Here is a 22,995-nt window from a genome sequence, read left to right on the forward strand (position 1 = left end):
TAAACATATACCTATCACATTTTGTTAATAGAAACCTACAACGTATGATTGATTTCTAAGATCATGAAGATATCCTCTTTTGGGTCAAGTCACCCAGTCACAGGGTCAAAGTTCAACCAGCTATGATTGGACATTTTTTAATCCTACGACAATCTTACCAAGAATGGGGCTGTAGTCCATGTAAATGACACAACAGCATTTAGATATGCCATTCTCCTCAGGACGACTAATTCTTTGTTACGTATATCTAAAATCTGCTTTTCAAATGACGGCTCCCAGGCATACAGTTTAAGGACCTAAAAATGAAATAAAAGTTTATAATTCAAAGCTCACTTTGAAAAAACATTTTAATTGTGAAAAGTTGTTATTTTTCATTTCCTTTTATTCCATTAGCTATATACCTAAATACAGGCCATATACAAACTAGAGTAAAATACCACTTGATTTGTCACATACAATGTTGTAAGTTTTCCTTTATTTAGGTAAAACTCTTGAGCAGTCAGGGGACTTTAATACTTAAATGAGTGATTTTCTAAATCACTGATTCAAGTAACATTATTTCCATAAAGGTTGAAAGTAAGAGTTGTCTTTCTTTAATAATCACCTATTTAAGTAGTACAAAATAATCACTAGAAGAAGTGATTTAATTTTACTGTAGCTTTAAATATAGAATACTAATGATCCAGGGACCAATTATGTTTCTAAACTTATCAGAACCAACATCTGTGTTGTCTAGAATGACCAGGTCATTTCAGGTGATGACCTTGTACTGAATCTAGGATAATGACATAAAAATCACTTGTTTAAGTATCATACTTCAATTTCCTTCCCAAAAATCACTTCTTTAAGTATCATTCTTTTATTAACCCCACTAATTTCAACCCCCCCCCCCCCCCCTGCGAACAGTGAAATTTTTATCGCAAACAGTAGAATTTTATTACATAATCTGAAATATGAAACCTTGAACTTTACAGGAAAAATACTCCCACTGCTGGGAAAAATCTGTTATGAAAGTATCAGTTCATTATGTAAAGCCATTATTATAGCATTTATCAACTAAAATAGAATTTGCAGCTAAATGAAAGCATCAAAGGCATTAACCTTGATACTTAAAAGAAGCAAAAAATTCATTTTTTTTTCAATTTTACTAATGAAAAGATATTTTTTAAACCTATGTGTTTAAAATTTTGGTAAAACTACAAAATCACAAATTTGTGACAAAACTTCGAATTTGCTACTCAAATAAGTGATTTAAAAATCACTTATTTCAGTAAGTCCCCTGACTGTTGAGAGTACTATCTAAGCCAATATAATTCCCTGAACTCTTTTTGCAGAATATATCAATTTTTTTTTATTTTAAATCAATCAGGAGTTTTATATCATTTCCAATAAAAATTGTTAATTTATCTTTGTATTTCTGTTTGTCAAATAAACAAATCAATAAATGTATTTAAATGGCTGACTTTCTTGGTCCCATCAATCTAGATTTAGGAATTCTAGTTATGATCTGGCGTTTCAAAGATTTATTTTTATTACAGTAAACAAAATATTATATCATATATACTTACTGAGGTCAAAGCAAGAGGTTGGTATAATTCATTTTGTGGTATATCATAACACAAATTGTGTTTTATCAACATGTATATAATATTTCTTATTTCAATCTGTTAATTTTACTTACTTTTATACCATTTAAAACTTCATTCATCAGTTTGATTCTCGAATCTTTTAATCTCATTTGCTTCATCTGGAAAAATATAAGTTCATCTTTTTGTTAATAAAATCCTTCAAATTCAAGCAAAATTACCAAGTGAACATACTTTAGTTTGACAGTCAATTCATGTGGAAAACACAATAAGTGACACAAAACTGTGGAACACAGAATAAGTGACACAAAACTGAAAATAAACTTTCAATAAAATTTTAAACATAAGTTTTGTTTCCTTTGAGTATTTCATTTATTCATGACCCTGCTGAAATGTTCTGAGAGGTACAGATTTTTATATTTTCTATATCATGAGTGTTAGGTTACAATATTTCATAAAAGCATGCTTTATGGCCTATCCCATGAATCTTGTTAGTGATTTACATTACTCTTATCTTAATGCTTTAATTTTTCTTCAAAGAATTTGAGGTTGATTGAATCCCTTCCTTCAATTTTATTATAACTTTGTAACAATACATCAAGTTTTCAAACACTTTCATGAAACAGCTTTGATACCTGTAAATCTCTATTCTTTTTGGCAATGACTGCATTAATAGGTATCAGTAGCACCATAACACCAAACCCTGCCAAGATGGACGGTCCAAGAAGCTGCCACAGGAAGTACAAAGACAGAGCAATCTGAAATGGTCCAGACCAGATAGTATGGAAATAGGTCATCAGGTCCATAAATCTCTGGGCATCGACGGCCATTAAGTTGACTATTTCTCCTACAGTAGCAGTTCTCCTGGCAGAACTGGATAACTTCAACATCTGTAAATAAAACAAGGAAATTTATTTATATCAGACATTCTGTCATTTGATTATCTTTAACATTTGAATTCAAATTATCGCTATTTTTTCACCATTCATGGACATCACTGACTTTCTTGGAAAATTAAGACTTCACAGCATAAATTTTCTGACATTACAAATTAAAAGTGACTGTTGTATGATGTCAAGTGTTCAAGTGTAGAAATTCTAAAGTCAAGTGTCATAAATACCTAAACATGCTTAATAGATTTAAGGTCTTTGAGCTGTTTAAATTGTTATGATTATCTTTGTATCATAAATAAAACTATTCAGAAGGAGAATCATCTTTATGAGTTTTTATACAAATTAGACCATTCGTCTTCCTGTGTGAATGGTTTTATACTAGTATTTTTTGGGCCCTTTATCGCTTGCTGTTCGGTGTGAATTGGGAAATATTTCTTATCAAAAGCAAGCCTAGCATGAAATTATTATTTCCCCATTGTACAAGAACTATGAGGATATAAAATGAACACTTTATCATAGCATATCAATACCAGAAATCTGACTTTCATCATCAAAAATATTTTTTTTATGAGAATTACAAGATAAAAAGTTTTACAGTTTAGGTTATTTAAAAAAAAAGATTAAATATGTATAATCCTGCAATCAGTTGTAGTTCATAGTGCGTTTGCTCTGTGACTACTATTATAGAATTCTCAGATTTGGCGATATTCAATATATTCTCTAGATCAAATCAGTAGTCAAACCTAAATAAGGATATTTTAATGTTTTGATTTGGACAACGGTTGTTTAATTTCTTGGACACTTAAATTTGTGGATAAAATCATCCAAAAAACCACAAAAACAGTGGTACCCCACGAATAAAAGTACTTTCACAGAAGTAATTTACATCATCATGGGTATCATTTTTATGTTGATTATGGAAATTTTGTATTTTCATGGATATTGGAATTCATAGTTTCACCAAAGTATGGATACAAACCATAGACCAGATGCTCCGCAGGGCGCAGCTTTATACGACTGCAAAGGTTGAACCCTGAACGGTTGGGGCAAGTATGGACACAACATTCAAGCTGGATTCAGCTCTAAATTTGGATTGTGATTAAATAGTTGACACAGCATAGGTTTCCGACACAGAATGAATGTGGTCTAATGAACTTAAAATTTTTTTTTTGCCTTTGAGCAATTCACTATTTTTTGCGGTTGTATAAAAATTGGTCAGTCTCTAAACAAACAAAAAACTGGTAATGCTTCCATAGTACTTACCAGTATACGAGAACTACAGAGATAACATGGATAAGTGATTTTCCTATACTGTTTTCCTAGGGAAACATACCTTGTTATAAACAGCAGCTATAATAGAAGTCCTCAATCTCATTCCAACCAACTGAGCACCATGAAAGTATTGATGTAAAATTAACGACTGTACAACAGCAACAAGAAACATTAAAACACTGTATAAATATCCTCTCCATTCATACTCTTCCTTGTCTTTGGTAAACCGAATTAACAATCTGAAAATAAATATGTAACCATGACGACATCTATTCTGTTGTTTAAAAGGTGAATACTAAAAACAATGAAATAAAGATATCAATTTATTTTGAAATAGGTTAACTTAGAACCAGATGCTCCGCAGGGCACAGCTTTATACGCCAGCAGAGGTTGAACCCTGAACGGTTGGGGCTAGTATGGACACAACATTCAAACTGAATACAGCTCTGAATTTGGAAAATATTGAAAATATGTGATTGTGCATGGTTTTGACAAAAATTTTGCATACATGTCCATTGGATGTGCAGATATATTATTATATCCAAAATCCATCAATAAAATAAATATCAAAACAAAATGGAATGGTTTGGTGATTTGAAATAACATTACAGTAGAGGATATATTTCTTTAGCCTATATCAGAAGGGGTGGAGTATACTGTAACAAGTACAGTATAGTATTAGTATATAATTGTTAGGTCATGCAACTAATATTTCTTAAGGTTTATGAGAATTTTTCCAAAACAACTTATTTTTAATTACCTCAAAATAAGTGGACTAATAAACTGGAGTATATCAAATAACAACTTGTAAAATGCATGTAAGAGACAGATAGGTCCAAACACTTTAATGAAGCAGATTAGAAGTTTCTTCTCTGGAGGTTTGTTTGCTCCATCTTTGACCTCGACCTCTGTATATAATTGTCCATCTTCTGTTCTTGTTTTCATTTCAATGCCATTGGTGTCAGCCACCTCACCATTCTCAGGTCGTCTTTGCTTTTTCCTGCAAAAATAAAATGGAAGAATTGTATAATTTCAATTAAATAAAGATCCATTGTCCTCAATGTCAAAACAGAAACTCATAAAATAAACTTAAAGGAGCTTTTCTTAATAATTAAACCAGGGTAATTACTTTTGTAATAATCAAAAATCGTGATGGAAAGAACGGAGATTTTTTGCTTGTCATTGTGAGGCACAGTTGGGATAATGACACAGATATGTCATGTTGCAGGTCAAAATATATAGTACAGTAGACTCCGGCCAATCGGATACCCAAAATGTCAGCTAAAAATATCCGATTGTCCGATATATTCAATTAGCCGATGAACGTATATTCCTCCAAGGTTTTTTTTCAAAATTGACAGACACAACCCTTAGATACCAATAGCTATTATAGCTGCTTTATTAATGGAAATTTGTAACTAATCTCAATGTTTTTTTCAGGTACAAGTTCGGATAATTCGGTTGATTGAGTAATAGATCGATCAGTTGATTATATTAAATGTATTTTGTTTATCTGTCAGTCTGTTGATTTTTTTATTATGTGTTGATTATCTGAATAAAATATGTACCTCTTAAACAAGGATTTGTAAAAGTTCACTAAACAAATCCTTGTCTTAAATAATGAGACTTGTTGTTTTTGCGTGATTTGTTTCATTTGTGTGTTAAAACAGGTAAAAGCTAAAAATAACTATGAATTCTCGGAAGTAGGCCACAGGTAAATCTATTTATAGCTTAAGAAGTTGATCGAACTTTCTAGTTTTTTATTTATGAAACAAATTTCCAATTTCAAGTAATACAACTACTTTTATGATTATAAAATTGGACATCAAGATGAGTAAAATTAATTTGCTTTTCTATCTTATCTGTCGTGGTTCAAAATAAAAGGCTGAATATTATGTAAATTAGGAAAATGGCGTACGTGTGTACAAGTTACATAATTCTATTTCACCTGGGATATGCTATTGACACACGATTCCTTATTTTTACACGGGACTTTTATATATATTTTAATAAATTGTTGAGAAAGAGGTTCTTTTCATTCATATTTAAAAAATATTGATGAACATCACGCACAGTTTATTATTTCTGTCGTGTCCTTGTTTGTAAAGTAAATGATAACGATCACATTTGGATAAACACATAACAAACACATCTTAGGCAAAATATAATATCAGATTTATAAAATAAACAAGACAACAAGAAAAAAACATGTTTTATTTGACCAAAAAAGATCGTTTTATTAATAAAATGAAACATTTCTGTACTGAAGTTTTCTTAAACTTCATAATGGCGCAACTTCCGGCTTCATTTCCTGTCAAGAAAAATATGAAATTATTTCAAAATATTCGATTGTACATGGTTTTCACACATTTTTCATGAATATTCCTATCCAATTAGCCGATATATTCTAATAACCGATATTCGATTATCCGATGTATTTTGACTGAAATGTATCGGGAATGGTTCGGTGTTTTGAAATAATATTACAATAGCCGATATATTCGTTTAACCGATATCCGATTAGGTGGAGTCTACTGTAATCTCATCTTTATTTATAAAATTGAAATTGGAAATGGGGAATGCATGAAAGAGACAACAACCAAACCAAAGCAGAAAACACCTGAAGGTTACCAACTGGTCTTCAACAATGAGAAAAAATCATAATTTAATTTATGTCTTCTTTTTTTTTTTTTTTGAAAGCAGTAACTTACTTTTCAACTCTTTCTTCTTCCTTCTTCCAGTATTTTTCAAATCGAGGAAACACGGAAGATGAGTTGTCTTCGTGATTTAACGACCAGAGATTCTCCCTCTTTATGTCACGTTTATATCCTTGTATGACCATACTGAAAAATAAAATAAAAAGACATTTAAAAAGACACAAACTTTTAAACCTTATTTGGTTTCAAGGTCCACATATCGTTTTTGCTTTTGTGGCTGACCTCAAATTTGTCTTATTGGTCCTAAATGCTCTTGAACTTCGAACTTTATTTGGCCTTTTCAACCTTTCTTTATTAGAGTGTCACTGATGAGTTTTTTTTGTAGATGAAACATGCATCTGGAGCAAGTACAAAATTTCAATCCTGGTATCTATGATGAGTGTATTGACTATGAGAATTCTGAATAAAACACCTGCTATTTAAATTTTTACCAAAAATTGCAGTTTTAATCTCTACTATTTTCTTATACATATATAAGACTGACAGTTAATAAATAGTTACTGTGTAGTTTTTTTAGCAATACAGAGAGCCCATTCAATATATTTAATACACTGCATACACTGATAAAGTACTTACGAATTAAACCACCAAAATATTAATCTTGATAAAAATGAAGCTCTTTCTTCTGGACAAGGATTCTGAAAAAGGAAAATGGTAAAATGTTGTAAAACAGTGAATCTTTCCACTTTTTTATTGTTTAAAAGGGAGTAGTTAGCTTTTTACCTTAAGTTTAATATCATTTTTTTCCCAAAATTTTTAATTTGCCTCAATTGTAAAAGTATCTTTACAAATGAAAACTGACTTTAGAATTTTAACAAAAACGTTCTACCATTCATACAGTTTGCATAAATTCTACAATTATGAATTCTAGCTTAATAAAAACTGACACCAAGAAATATCACAATAGTGTTGAAAATGGCATAAAAAACCAATCAATCAATTGAAAGGTCACCTCTATCATAAAGTCATTTCATCTGGTTTGAAGGGTGACCATAATGTACAGATTTGACTGTAGTTTCCTGACAGTATATCAGTGATTTTGCTAGCGCTTATCACTTTCATAATTTACGAAAGGGTTTTCGCATTGACGAAAGTATTTCAAATCAATTTCGTCACTTAAATTTTGAAAGTGTAAAAATATTTTCGCATTAAAATACTATAAATCTACCTGTCTTTATGTTTATGACAAGTTTATGACCCCAGGTAATTAACATTTTCAACAGGTGTTACAAGTTGTGATTACAACTTATCTGATTATCGTCATCAGATAGGTCACTTAATCTGTTTATATTATTAATAAACCTCTTAATTGACCATCATATTATTTCCCCAGGAAAATCAGTCAGTTGGCATTTCAACAACCAGGAGTATACTATAGTTTCGTCATTTGATCGAAATTGTTACCCCCGGTCAGTTCACATTTGAATTTCAATATTTCTCAAACGATCACAATTTGAAGTTTGTTTGTCATAGATTTGTCATTTGAACCCTTTACGAAAATGCGTTTCGTCATAATTAATATAAATTGCCATCAAAAATTTTCGACAATTTCCATTTAAAATATAGAACTTTATTTGGAATTTTGGTCCTCAATGCTCTTCAACTTCGTACTTTTTTGGCGTTTTTAACTTTTTTGGATTCGAGCGTCACTGATGAGTCTTTTGTAGACGAAACGCGCGTCTGGCGTATACTAAATTTAGTCCTGGTATCTATGATGAGTTTATTATTCAAAACTTTTAGAGAAGTCTTCTTCACGAGTTAAACAGGTGCTTCCTGTACTGTGTGCTACGCATGCATGAAAGTATTTATGACTATTTATAGCATGTATAGACCCTGATTAAAATGTAAAATACGAAATCATTAAGAATCAATTAAACAAGAGGGAAAAATATATATCTCTTACTATAAGAAATTAAACCGAAAAATTATAATTTCCTGATGAATCCAGACTCGTTTTGAATTTATCATCCACGTGTGACTTCCCATTTTCGTTTCATTTTAAAACCGAAAGTAGTAAACGTGATCTATTCTTGATTTGTTTACAACCTCCTTTCAGTCTTTATACTCGTTCCAAAAAGGATTTTATACAGTTCCAACTTAATAGAAATGATTTCCAAATATCGATTTAGATGTTTTTAAGGATACAGGTTATGCAGTGATATAATCATTGCAAGTTAATTTCTGCAGTGATTCCTTGTTTAAAAAAATTAACCAAACTTTTGTTGATCAGGAATGTCAAAACAATACTGACTGCCAATCATGCCTAAGTCCTTTAAAATCTGACATAGTTAAAGATGAAGCTAGTAGTATAAATCCTTGGTCCCTTGCTGTTACACCAAAAAAAATGTTGATTTTCATAGCGTGCAAAAGTGATTAAAGCCCTCAAAATCCTTCCTTAAACCCTGCAGTATATATAAATGATTTGTGACTTACTTCACTTTGACTAACTTGATATATACCATCTCCACTATCTACTAATGCTGAAAAAACTAGCTGTACAACAACTAACGGAAAATACAGGAAAAATATAACAAAACGGAACACATCTGATACCCCATCCTGAAAATACAGAACACATGAAATAATTAATGGATTGAGAATTTATCATAAGCAACACTTGCATCAGAAAAAGTGGAAATCTATTGGGGAAATTGATATCATCATCATGCAAGTTTTCTTCCTTTTTATGTTTTATTCATTCTGAATCTGATTGGCTATACATTTTAAGAAATTGTCAGATGTAACACAAATTCCATGACAGTAAATTCTGACCCATATATCTTCTTTACTGCAAAATTACGCCATAAGGGTCAAGCAATAAATCAAAGAGCAGAATGCTCTGAGGGATACGATTGCGATTGTTTTCATTGACACATGTATCCATGTAGCTGGATAATATTATTTTCAAAACTAATTCAACTGCACATGTAAAATGTAATTTACGTAATCTGAATAGTTACAAAATAGCCAATCCCGGTTAAAAGTGTATGAACAATGTACTTAGGCCTATTGTGTTTTATTTTTGTACTATCAATTCCAAGTTTACTTTCGACAGCAGTCACTGAGACTCACTAGTCACAGTGAGAGAAGTATTTCACTTCGTATTTTATCACCTATTTTCCTACGTTAATTCTACCATTCCTATCTCTTTAAATATTTAATTTCCTTTGGGTCAGTGATCATGACTCCTTTCCGTACAAATTCCTCGGTTTAAATTGCGATCGTTTTTAATATAATACGACGTTTATCGACAGAACGAGTTAATTTTTCTCAACATAATGTTTTCATTCAGAATTCACGGAAGTGACGTCCGGAAGGGAGACAACTCGAAACGATAATATGGAAGACTCCATTTCGCCTGAAGGGGTGTTGAATATAAACCTTAATGATGTGGACTAATTTATTTTAATTTAAATGATGCATATGATTAAAATTATGCAACAACAATAACCTCAATAGCAGACATACATAGAAAGGATCCCATGAGTTATAAATTAATCAATCGAGTGGGGAATCCAGAGCAACCATTTAACCTAGTACCCCTTGAAGTCAAGAAAACTATACGCATGTGCATAATTACCTAAACAAACCCTGTAGTAAGAACGTATATTAAACCTAAATGGTTCTCTATTTTTTATGGAAGTACAATATCAAATATCAGTTAAATAACAGTGACATATAAGTAAAACTCCACTTCAGTTCTTATATGACAGAAATAGATTTATCGGAATTCAGAAAACTCTCGCATTTTTATCACAACTGGGGAATTCCCTCTGACATGTTTCTAAATTTATAAAAACACTAAATATAAATACTGCTTAATTCTGATTTTCTGTGTTGTTAAAAACATGCATATAAGTCAAGGGAAATATCAAACATGAAGATTATGAAAAGAACATTATAGGAAAGTTGTTTAGTTCAATCCGTTTGTTTGTTTTTACCTTTTAAACCAAGACAATCATAAGAATCTGAGATGGTCCTTAATGTTTAGAATAAAACGGTTGACGTGAGGGCATTGTCCTGAGCCACTGGTATAAGTCTACAGATTGCTTGAAAGCATTCGTATCCCAAAAACAAACAATTATACAATTAGATACAATAGAATACAATATACATGTATTAGAACATATTCTAACAGTTCAATTAACAAATTTATGTTAAATAACTAATCACTTACTAATGTGTATATATATATTTCAGGTATCGGTCATCCTTATTATTAAAGATATAAACCTAGGAAGATGTTGACTCTCATTTAGTAAATAAAAACTCAATCATAAGCTTGTCAGACATTGGTCTGACCCCCTCAGTTCTAAAGTTTTATCGTGGTGAACAAATATTTTAGTTAACAGAAAATTAGAATCTTTTTTTAAAATAATTTAAAGGAAAATGTAGTCATTGTTCCAACTGGATATGACAGAAATTATAAGAGAATAATTTAATCAACGTGTGGTTTATCAAAATTTACCCAACAGGTCAGAGCTGGTTTAAATGCATAGATTCTTCCACTGCATCAAATATGATATGTTTCTCATTTAGAGACAGTTAAAGTTTAAAATTTAAAATGTAAAGCTTGACCCCAGAATTATCCAAATGACCAGTACCATATATGGTAATGTTCTAGATAATAACCTTGTTGATGCTTACCTTAACAGCTGATCTAACTAACGACTGGAATGTAAATATTCCTGCTATAAATAGTAACAACCAGAAAAACAACAAAAATCCAGAAGAAAATACACCTCTTCTTCGTTCATGATGTATCACTAATACTGTTAATATCTGTAAAATAATCAAAAAAATAATCAAACATTATGAATATATTTCTTTCATGTATTGACTTTTAATGTATTTTTTGTGTGTTTTTGTTGACCCACTGATCAAGATTAACAAGGGGAGGTGATCATTTTTCATCAGAGGTTGTGATGTCATACCTTTTCATTTCAAGTTGTGACCATTTTAATTTGAAATCTGGTACAAATAAACCTTTATATTTATTTTTTTCTGTTGTTGGATTGCTGTCTCACTAATGTAATCTTGAGATCAACTTTAATTCACTAGACATCTAGTAATTGACAAAAATATTTAGATTTACTATGTCAAAGTCTAAAGGAATGACAATTATTTCAAAATGGAAATAACATTATGCAATTGGCCGTTTCAGAATCTATTGCATCCTGGGTAATCATTTCAAAAGTGTATTCCAAAACGTAGTGATTGGTTAAAAATGTCATAAACAATGAAAATTTAACCAATGACGTGACATTATTTTCCTTTTGCGGTACGAACAATGAAACTACCCATAGTGCTTTAAATTCTGAAACGGCCAATTGGTAATTAGATATCCATTGTTTAGGATTCCATCAACAAAATATTACCAAGAATGCATTAGATTCTAAAACGGTGAATTATTTCCCCTAACAGAAACAAGGAGAGGGTTAATATTTCTAGATGTTATATATAATGATTTTATATTAATCGTGAAAAACTACCTTGCAAAAAAAATGTATTATTTCCTTTAAAGTATATAAATATACAAGACACACTAACATTAATTAATAAGCTAAAAACCTTTATACCAAAGATGGTAAACATTTATCTTTTTAAATATTTGGGATCCCCAAGCTTTTTTTATGTTTTAGTAAGATAATTTCTAAAACAATTTGATTGATATATAATCATGATAATTATTATTAGATAAGAAAATTTCAGATATGTAAGCATGCATGCAGGACCTTTGACTTATCAAATTTCTTTGGAACATGACCAAGTTGACATTTAGCATTGATATCTTACTTCCCTTTATTGAAAATTTGTCAAATTAACACTTTTAACTTTTGTGTAATTCCAAGTCAATACTTACCATACAAAGACATAAAATTAAAGGTGATACAAAATCTACTGTTGGCACTAAATCTCCAGTGGCTAACTCATGTATACTTTTCCCTATATTGGCTACAGCTAACAGGGCTATTAGTATAGATAAAATCTGAAATGTACAAAAACAATAGTGAGTCTTCAATATACAACAATGTGTAAGGGTTCCCCAGAACCCAGTGTCTTGCCTACTTTTGCTGTTAATCGCAGATTCAACCAAAACGAGGAAAAAATTCCTCTGAATACTATCTTTTGATTGTAAGAAGCTTCTGTCCATGTTTGGTAAAAATCCAGGATAGTTTATGAATCTAATAAATGTTTTAAAAACTTTAACTGCAGACTGTATGTAATGTTAACTGGAAGAAAGTTCATTTATAAGTAAAATATGGGGAAAAAAATTGTTTTTCTTTTTTTTTCATTAAATTCACATCTGGATACTATCTTATGATCATAAACAAGCTTCTGTCCAAATTCGGTACAAATCCAGGATGGTTTAAGAAAGTTATTAAAATTTCAAAAACTTTAACCACAGAGTGAATGTTATGTTTCCTGGCAGAAAAACTAAGTCTAATTATAAATAAAATACGGTAAAACCGGATTTAAAAAAAAATATATATATCTGGATACTATCTTATGATCATTAATTAACAAGCTTCTGTCCAAGTTTGATAGAAAACCAGGTAAGTTTAAGAAAGTTATAAAAATTTCAAAAACTTTAACCACAGAGTGAATATTTCTGGACACATCCTCCAACTGAATGAAGATTCGCTTAATGTCTTGCTATTTCACAAAAGTTCAAGGCTCGACAAAAATTATATAAGATAATGTATACAAAATCTCATCTTGATAGTCTTTTGATAACTTGCTCTACACTATTTTTGATGGAGGTTTCAATTTCCTGTTGGTTGGTTGACTTCAAAGTAGTGTTGTCAAATTAAACAATTTTGACTTACTGGTTACTCGGAAAATCTTTCAATCTATTTATCGCCTGACCAGTACATAAGTGGATTTTTTTAAGGACTTCAGTACACTTCAAATGCACAGTTTTGTGAGAGTTTGAATGGGGGTTATGAAATAAATTTCAGTAATCTCTAACCAGATGCTCCGCAGGGCGTAGCTTTATACGACCGCAGAGGTTGAACCCTGAACGGTTGGGGCAAGTATGGACACAACATTCAAGCTGGATTCAGCTCTAAATTTGGATTGTGATTAAATAGTTGACACAGCATAGGTTTCTGACACAGAATGAATGTGTTCTAATGAACTTAAAATTTTTGTTTTCTCTTAGAGCAATTCACTATGCTGTTGAATATTAATCCTCTCAAAAAAATGTTTGAAGAAATTTTCTTTTTTATTTATGAAATTTCAAATGAGAAAAATTGAACCCAATTTTTTTAATCACATCCCCCTTTCCCTTATTCCAAAACTAATCTCAATTAAAATTTCTAATGGAGTTTGCAACAATAACTACTCATTTAAATACATCATAAAATATTAAGATGTAAAAAAACTGCTTGTTATCACTGAATGGTAAAGATTATTTTAATTTATCAGTTGGTAGTAAAAAGTGAATATACATTGTATATTGTATATAACAAAGATTTAAGTTGATTCTGGACAAATAAAGATAACTCCAATTAAAAAAAAATCTTGCTATTGCACAATATTTTGCAATTAGATATTTCTTGCTTACTATTCTGGACAAAGAAAGATAACTCTAATTTAAAAAAAATTTGCTATTTCACAGTATTGTGCAATTAGATATTTCTTGCTATTGCGCAATACTGTGCAATTGAAAAGACTTGCTATTGCACAATACTTAATATAATAATTTTAGATCCTGATTTGGACCAACTTGAAAACTGGGCCCATAATAAAAAATCTAAGTACATTTTTGGATTCAGCATATCAAAGAACCCCAAGATTTCAATTTTTGTTAAAATCAGACTAAGTTTAATTTTGGACCCTTTGGACTTTAGTGTAGACCAATTTGAAAACAGGACCAAAAATGAAGAATCTACATACACAGTTAGATTTGGTATATCAAAGAACCCCATTTATTCAATTTTTGATGAAATCAAACAAAGTTTAATTTTGGACCCCGATTTGGACCAACTTGAAAACTGGGCCAATAATCAAGAATCTAAGTACATTTTTAGATTCAGCATATCAAAGAACCTAACTGATTCATTTTTTGTCAAAATCAAACTAAGTTTAATTTTGGACCCTTTGGACCTTAATGTAGACCAATTTGAAAACGGGACCAAAAGTTAAGAATCTACATACACAGTCATGACAGTTAGATTCGGCATATCAAAGAACCCCAATTATTCAATTTTGATGAAATCAAACAAAGTTTAATTTTGGACCCTTTGGGCCCCTTATTCTGTTGGGACCAAAACTCCCAAAATCAATACCAACCTTCCTTTTATGGTCATAAACCTTGTGTTTAAATTTCATAGATTTCTATTTACTTATACTAACGTTATGGTGCGAAAACCAAGAAAAATGCTTATTTGGGTCCCTTTTTGGCCCCTAATTCCTAAACTGTTGGGACCTAAACTCCCAAAATCAATACCAACCTTCCTTTTGTAGTCATTAACATTGTATTTAAATTTCATTGATTTCTATTTAATTAAACTAAAGTTATTGTGCGAAAACCAAGAATAATGCTTATTTGGGCCCTTTTTTGGCCCCTAATTCCTAAACTGTTGAAACCAAAACTCCCAAAATCAATCCCAACCGTTCTTTTGTGGTCATAAACCTTGTGTCAAAATTTCATAGATTTCTATTAACTTAAACTAAAGTTATAGTGCGAAAACCAAGAAAATGCTTATTTGGGCCCTTTTTGGCCCCTAATTCCTAAAATGTTGGGACCAAAACTCCCAAAATCAATACCAACCTTCCTTTTGTGGTCATAAACCTTGTGTTAAAATTTCATAGATTTCCATTCACTTTTACTAAAGTTAGAGTGCGAAAACTAAAAGTATTCGGACGACGACGACGACGCCAACGTGATAGCAATATACGACGAAAAAATTTTCAAATTTTGAGGTCGTATAAAAATCTATTCACTACCCATATGTACCTCGATCGATAATGGATAAAATTGAGAATGGAAATTGGGAATGTGCCAAAGAGACAACAACCCGACCATAGAAAAAAACAACAGCAGAAGGTCACCAACAGGTCTTCAATGTAGGGAGAAATTCCCGCACCCGGAGGCTTGTAAATGTATTTATTGCAGTCCATAGACAAACAGCACATTTTAACCTTCAGTTTTTATATTGGTTTGGTTGCTGTCTAGCTAGTTGACATATTCATGTCAAAAAGACAACACCTCCTTCTTTCGTGTTCCAGTTTCTAAATGTGAAGGTATTTTTTCATTATGATTTACTCACTGTTTTTCCTATATTAAGCCATGTAAATGGCAAGGCAGGAACTTGGCTTTTACTCAGCTGGAATATACGTATTGGAGTTCCTAAGACTAGAATGGCACATGGTATCCATAAAATAACTGTCTTTTGAAAACAGGGTGAAAAATCTGGATCTACAGTGTTCCATGTTTCATTTAAGGCCTGAAAAATAAAAATATTCCAAGGATGTGTTTTAGTTGATTTCAGTCTCTGATATATGATTTTTTTATTTACATTTTATTTAAACATTTTTTTCTGTGCAATTCATCCTTGACTTTCACTTATTGCTGTACATACAATTGTAGGTTTAAAGAGAGTCTAATAAAGTTGAGTTAAGGAAGATCTTATTTTGAATTAAATTGATACTCCTTAAAAGCACACCCTTCAAATCACAATATTGCAGCTAATGGTATCACAATATTATAATTACATTAGATGTATGTTTCATTATAATTCTTTATTCTGACTGGCTAACTTCACATCACGTGTTATTCTGTAAGCAGTTGCATTGCTCAATACAACTTTTCATTCATGATAACACGTGGTCCAACAACAAAGTGCACAGGTGAATTAAATAAAAAAAATATATAAAATTCGTGTTTTCATGATCATAGCTAAAAATGTAATTATAAGGATTGAATGCTTCTTTTTGTAACTTTATAGGGTTGTAAAAGCGTTGACCGTACGCACATTTTTAGAATGAAGCGCTTCCGCGCTTCATACAAAATGTACTTCGGTCAACGCTTTTACACCCCAATAAATTTACAAAAAGAAGCATTCAATTCTTAAATATTAACATTCAATGAATTTTCACAATATTAAAGGTTTAGATTTTACAGCTAGGTGGTTTACATGTATTGGTAAGCGTTGATGTTCAGTCAGTGGTCTAGCTACAAAAATGTAGAAACAGTGTTCAGAGGGCAGTCTAAGAAAAAAAGTCCCCTAAGCACAGCAATCTTTTTAACAACAGATTTTTTTCTAACATTGACTAATACACACACAGTCTTCACGCTGAGTGGCAGCCCAGGCAGCCCAGGCTTGTAAAATTGCTCTCGGGCCTGTAAAAATCATATCTACAGGCCAACAGAATCTAACTAAAAATTTTCAAAAATTGAGCCCCGGGCCTGTAGATTTAGCAGTTCATCGTGAAGACTGCACACAAATGTGTAATAGTCCCTTTATTTTCTTTTTTTGTTTATAAATGGTTATTTTCTTTGCCTAAACATTTCTAAATAAAATAAAATTAATTTTTTTAATGTAATTAGTTTATTATGTTTATCATGTATATGTATCAATTTATCATGTTTATCAGTAAACATTAATTTTTATTTCAAAGAAAAAAAGTATGGATATTCTTCTAATAATGTACTCAATGTATATTTTAAATATTTCTGTCACTTTAAAATTATAATTATGCATTTATCACCATTATTATTGGCATTATTTGTACAATTTGTTGTGCTTATCAAAACACAAAAAAAAAAGTTATCACAAGCAATGAATCCTAATTAGTCTTGAATAAACATAGTATTGAAATCATGAATCCCCTTGACCGGTAGGTCTTTTCACCACCGAACACCACAGCACACCGCCTAAAACAACCGAACACCCCAAAAAATTATTTTATCGTTATAAATATGACCTCAAAATAATATTTTAGTTATTTATTATTGCATTTTTTTCCCTTCTATGACTATGTCTTCTATAAAATAAAATATCAAAATCTAACCGATGAAATAGACAAAGGATAGATACTTGAATTGATTACTATTAAATTAATATTTAATAAATGTTTCTGAATTTTATTATAAATACTAAATACACACCGTGAATCCGGAGACATTTTTCTTTATATTGATTTTCGACTTTACAATACAAATGATGCTCATGAATCATAAAAATTGATAAAAATATACGCAACTCAAATTATTTCATCGTTTTATTGTAAAATCATCAGTTTTTCTTAGTGTTTGGTGGTTTTAAGGGTGTTCGGTGGTGAAAAGACCCACCCCCCTTTGACAGGGGTTGGTCAAACTAATTATGGACATTGGTTGAATTTGAGCATTGCCATTGGATACACCTTATCGCTAATCCAGGCTGACCCGGCCGCTTGAACTTTTTGACACATACAACAATCACTTTTCCATTGTGGCGTCAGATATTTTGTTTTATGACGTCAAAATTTTACAGGAACCTGTGTGATATCCAGTAATGGCGGACAAATAGTGATAAGGTGTATTTGGTAACAAATAACAAGGGCACATTTTCTTCATGTTTGAAGACAGAAGGACACAGCCTGAAGGATGCAGGTCATAGTATTCCTTTATTAGGTTAAGTATAGGCACTGGTGTTAATCTACCATATTCCAAATTTGGTTGGGTCATCTAAAATAAAGAGGACTCCATGAGTTTGATGATTAAATGTCATTATGACCTTACACACTACAGTTCTGTTGTTATCTAATTGTTGGTTAATCAGAAATTAACAAAAAAATAATTAACCAATAGATGGGAAAAGATTTAACAAAAATTATATATAATCTATTCCAGAAAAGAGGCGGTAATGGTTTCTCTGTTTCCTCGATGCCGGCAAAATTATGGAAACATGATGGGATGATAGTGTTTTTGTCAGCATTTCGTCATGAACGTAAACTAAAGTATATCAACTTTTTGTATTACATAATGTTATTTCGTGAATTACTTACCAAAAATGGAGAATCACAAAATCCTGTGTCACTTTTCATTGTCATTTTTTGTCAACTGTTGATGAGAGTGAGATTTGGCATTTTCCATCTATATAGGAAGTTGGAGAGTGTATAAAAAATAATCGGTTCCGGACTTACAATTCCGATTTGCGTGTGAACAAATAGAACAATGTCAAAGATCTCATCATATGACAACCGGACGTAAATTGTTTGAGTATGGTACATTGATTTTCTTGAAGTATTGTTATTCTGTAAATCGAATTGAAGGAAGTATAAAATAAAGTGGTTATAGCTACTCTTATATTTGACTGATGATCACAGATGAGCGGCATAGACTATTAGTTACTATATCCACATCGGTCACTTTCTTGGAATTAATAGTTAATAGCAAATACAAGTTATTTGTAGTATATTTATGTTCTCGTGATACAGAAAAGCGCGAAAAAATTGAAACTAATAGAAAACGAAAAATAACAGATATTGAAAAAGGGGGAGGGGCAAAAAAAAACTGTCCTGTCTCAAAGTACCTAAGTGTGAAAGTTGATGAGTCAAAATCGTTGATGTGACCATTACGATAACAATTAACTTAAATAAATAACTATGACATTATTGGCAGAATTATTATAATGTCTAACAGACATCAGTTTGCAATTGGTCAGACACCTTGCAAATAAAAATAAGAAAATATGGGCCGGATCATTTCAATCTGATGAGTAAACATTTTACTGAACAGAAAACCAAATCGTAAGCCTGCAGGCGCGGATCCAGAGGGGGGTTCCGGGGGTTGGAACCCCCCTTTTTTTTGGACGATCAATGCATTTGAATGGGGACATGTAGTTGGAACCCCCCCCCCCTTTGTCCTGGGTAAGGAACCCCCCCCCCCCTTTAAAATGGCTGGATCCGCCCCTGCAGCCTTCAGCATGTTCAATGCCTGCCTCAGTTTAAACCAACATCTCACTGAGAAACATGACAATGCAGACGATCAGAAAAGTTTTGAGACCTCTGCCGTTATCATGCTTGACCTGTTAATCATTTACAGACTATGTTTATCGTTTGATTTCTCAATGCATGGTATTTTCGAACGCGTTTTATTTCAACATTGGTTTGGGGGGAAGTTATAAGCATACGCAAAAATATTGGAATAAGTTCAAATAAAAAAAAAAATTCATGATTTGCAGATCTATGCATGATATTAGTCTTTGTAGTCGTCAGGAGAAATTGATTAAATATGGAAAGGGGGCCCGGCTTATTTTGAAAATGTTTCAGATCAATTTGATCAAATTTGAAAATATAACTATATGCAAAACAGCTTTACCCCTTTCCCTGTTGACTTTTTTTTACTGCACACATGGAATTTAAAAAAAAAGATTACAGTCCGAAACTGCCATTACTGCTTGAGGTTTAGTTTCATGATAAAGACCGCATTCGAAAGGGAAAGTGTGGAGCAGGATGAACTTTCGTACTATATGAAATCTCTGCTGATATTGACAGTTTATAAAAAATGAGGCCTGATTCTGAAATCAATTGCTCATTTCATTTTAAAAATCGTAAGAGTACAGCAGAACCCAGTGTCTTTCCTACTTTTGTTGTCAGTAGTCGCAGGCTCAACAAAAATAGGGACAAATGATTTGTTTCCCTCTAGATTCTATCTTTTGATTGTAAGAAGCTTCTGTCCAAGTTTGGTAAAAATCCAGGATGGTTTATGAATTTAAAAAATGTTTTTAAAACTTTAACTTCAGACTGTATGTAATGTTAACTTGGAGAAAATCTAAGTCCATTTATATAAGTAATATAACCAGATAACTGAAGAGCAGGAAATAAAGTTTTACAAAAACTGAGTTACTATAGCTTTTCATCATAAACAACAAACAAGCTTCTGTCCAAGTTTGGTACAGATCACGGGCAAGGATATTTTAAGAAAGTGATTAACATTTTTTTTTAAATAACCACAGAGTGAATAGTTGTGGAGAATGTAGGATCGCTTTGTCTCGCTATTCTACAAAAGTCACAAAAATATATATTACATCATTATCAATGTGTTATTTATTTATTTTTAGGATGGTAAATCCCAAAGAGAGAATTGTGATTGTCGGTATTACTGTAGTTTCAATGCGGACAGTAGAAATAGTTTTAATTGTGTGAAGAAACTATAAGTCCAATCCTTTTTTAAGTCTTCATGTGTAATCTATAATTGAATTTTTATTGATTTCAAGAAAAAGATAGATCAGACAAATGTAGATTATTTCGATACGCGGTTTTATTTATCACGGTTATATATGTATGTATATATATGTAACCTAAAAATGCTTGAGGACATCACAATAAAAATAGATACATGGTAAGTAACACCTTTCAGGACCAGCTTGTCGGAGTTGGAAATGTTTTGACACTGTCATTCTAAAATAGATACAAGTTTTAAATTCCGCTATGTAAAATTTTAGTAGTATTTGAAGGAGTGTGACATTCTTTACATTGTGACGTATCCGGACTTAAATTTTGGTCTAAATATATTTGTCTTGTTTGTTCGATACAACAAGTGCAAAACTATTAGTTCTGAAATAGGTTTATAATGTTTTTAAATTCACGGTTTTTAGCATCGATGTGACAACTTTTAGAAAGGAGGGTCTATTCTAAATATAGTCAAAATTAAACCTTTTTTTTTATAATACTAACATCCAACTCGCATGCACGCAAGTTGTTTCTGCAAAGACACTATATATTTCTATGTGATATTGAGGAATTAGGACTTTTTGAAACAAGTCAGCTATAGTATACTGTATGGTGTTTTATATATAGAACGGAGATATCCGATTTCGTTATACTCAAGTATATACACGATCATACACGTTAGGTATAGTTTGTGGTTGGGATCGTGGTTTTTCGAGTGATTTGGTCCATTTTTTTTCGAGTGTAGTTCGGGTCTTTTCGAGTGATAAAACATGCGATAAGTTCAATTAACGGATATTTCGTAATTATAACAGTTTTTAACATTACTACCCATCTTATATTGAATACTACATTATGTTTTGATCAACAAAGAAGCTCAATTTCCTTGTATTTAATAAAAACAATCAGTGTTTGTTATTGTCCGGTATTTTTCGAGAGCAACTGTAAATTGTTGCAATATTTTTTAAAGAAAATTTTAAGGCCAGTAACACGTGTCAAATTCGTCTTGTTTAAATATACTTTTTCACTTTTTTGGCCTTTTGGAAAATGTTGTTTGTGCTGTTTTAGACCCTTCTACAACGAAATTTGTTTTACATGCACACGTATAAAAATTGCGGTTTTTATCCAACGCAATCATAGGTTTGAACGTAGTTATCAATTTAGACTCGTATATATCTACCAACCAGTAAACTTACTAGGTATTGGATCATCAAAATTGACAATACTACACAAAGAGGAAAAATTATATGAGTCTAAAAGATTGTGTAACAATACCGATAAATTGATGGAAAACAAAACACTAAAAAGTGTTGAATATCGTCGCACAAAGATGGAAAAACTGAACAGATGATATAAATTATACAATAATTGCAAATATACAATTCGTCTAAATATCAACCCAACAATGTTAGATCTGTAAATTTGCTTTTGCAAATTTTTTGTTCTTCCCTCGCCGGGATTCGAACCCATGCTACTGAGATATCGTGGCACCAAATCGCCTGCCCTGTAGCCGTCCCGCTAGACCACACGACCACCTGGGCTTCACAATAATAAAGCTTTCGGTGACCGTGTGTTACCTTTCCTCGTCAGTTTTAATCTAGTGGCGTACTACAGTACATGATATATAAGGCATGGAGATGTTAATGTTACAGATTAGCCGTCAATTATCTATAGTAAAGGATCCTACAATTTAATGCAAGATACAGTCACAGAAAATAATTACATTAATAAGTACGTCTGAGTCAGTGACAACTCTTAAACAGATTTAAATAAGGCCGTTAGTTGTCTCGTTTGAATTGTTTACATTGTCTTATCGGGGCCTATTATAGCTGACTATGCGGTATGGGCTTTGCTCATTGTTGAAGGCCGTACGGTGACCTATAGTTGTTAATGTCTGTGTCATTTTGGTCTTTTGTGGATAGTTGTCTCATTGGCAATCATACCAAATCTTCTTTTTTATATTATCCATCGGATCACCAGCAATGATGGTGATACATGGCTGTGTACATTATGTATATACTACTCGTCTAAACATCAACACAGCAATGTTAGATCTGTAAATTTGCTTTCGCAAATTTTTTGTTCTTCCCTCGCCGGGATTCGAACCCATGCTACTGAGATATCGTGACACCAAATCGCCTGCACTGTATCCGTCCCGCTAGACCACACGACCACCTGGGCTTCACAATAATACAGCTTTCGGTGGCTGTGTGTTACCTTTCCTCGTCAGTTTTAAGTCTAGCGCCGCTAGATTAAATGCTAATGAACTTTATATATCTTCTACTGTAGTACGCCGCTAGATTAAAACTGACGAGGAAAGGTAACACACGGCCACCGAAAGCTTTATTAATGTTTGGCAATAAC

At 31.8% G+C, this 22,995-nt stretch overlaps 1 protein-coding gene across 6 annotated transcripts in view; it reads right to left on the reverse strand.

Annotated features, from left to right (window-relative positions):
* Positions 1-18,616, reverse strand: part of LOC143044587 (multidrug resistance-associated protein 1-like) — a 72,155-nt gene extending 53,539 nt beyond the window's left edge. For all 6 annotated transcript variants that reach the window (XM_076216650.1, XM_076216649.1, XM_076216647.1 and 3 more), the window contains exons 1-12: positions 18,466-18,616; positions 15,747-15,923; positions 12,332-12,457; positions 11,116-11,250; positions 8,902-9,027; positions 7,045-7,106; positions 6,463-6,594; positions 4,512-4,751; positions 3,813-3,990; positions 2,222-2,476; positions 1,682-1,747; positions 159-296 (exon numbers count right to left, since the gene is read on the reverse strand). In XM_076216650.1, coding sequence (XP_076072765.1) covers positions 159-296; positions 1,682-1,747; positions 2,222-2,476; positions 3,813-3,990; positions 4,512-4,751; positions 6,463-6,594; positions 7,045-7,106; positions 8,902-9,027; positions 11,116-11,250; positions 12,332-12,457; positions 15,747-15,923; positions 18,466-18,510 — 1,680 coding nt within the window. In that variant the 5' untranslated portion in view covers positions 18,511-18,616. The remainder of the gene's footprint in view (positions 1-158; positions 297-1,681; positions 1,748-2,221; positions 2,477-3,812; positions 3,991-4,511; positions 4,752-6,462; positions 6,595-7,044; positions 7,107-8,901; positions 9,028-11,115; positions 11,251-12,331; positions 12,458-15,746; positions 15,924-18,465) is intronic.
* Positions 18,617-22,995: the final 4,379 nt, after the last annotated feature.

This window comes from Mytilus galloprovincialis, chromosome 9 (assembly GCF_965363235.1).
Source record: "Mytilus galloprovincialis chromosome 9, xbMytGall1.hap1.1, whole genome shotgun sequence".
In the NCBI taxonomy this organism is placed as follows: domain Eukaryota; kingdom Metazoa; phylum Mollusca; class Bivalvia; order Mytilida; family Mytilidae; genus Mytilus; species Mytilus galloprovincialis.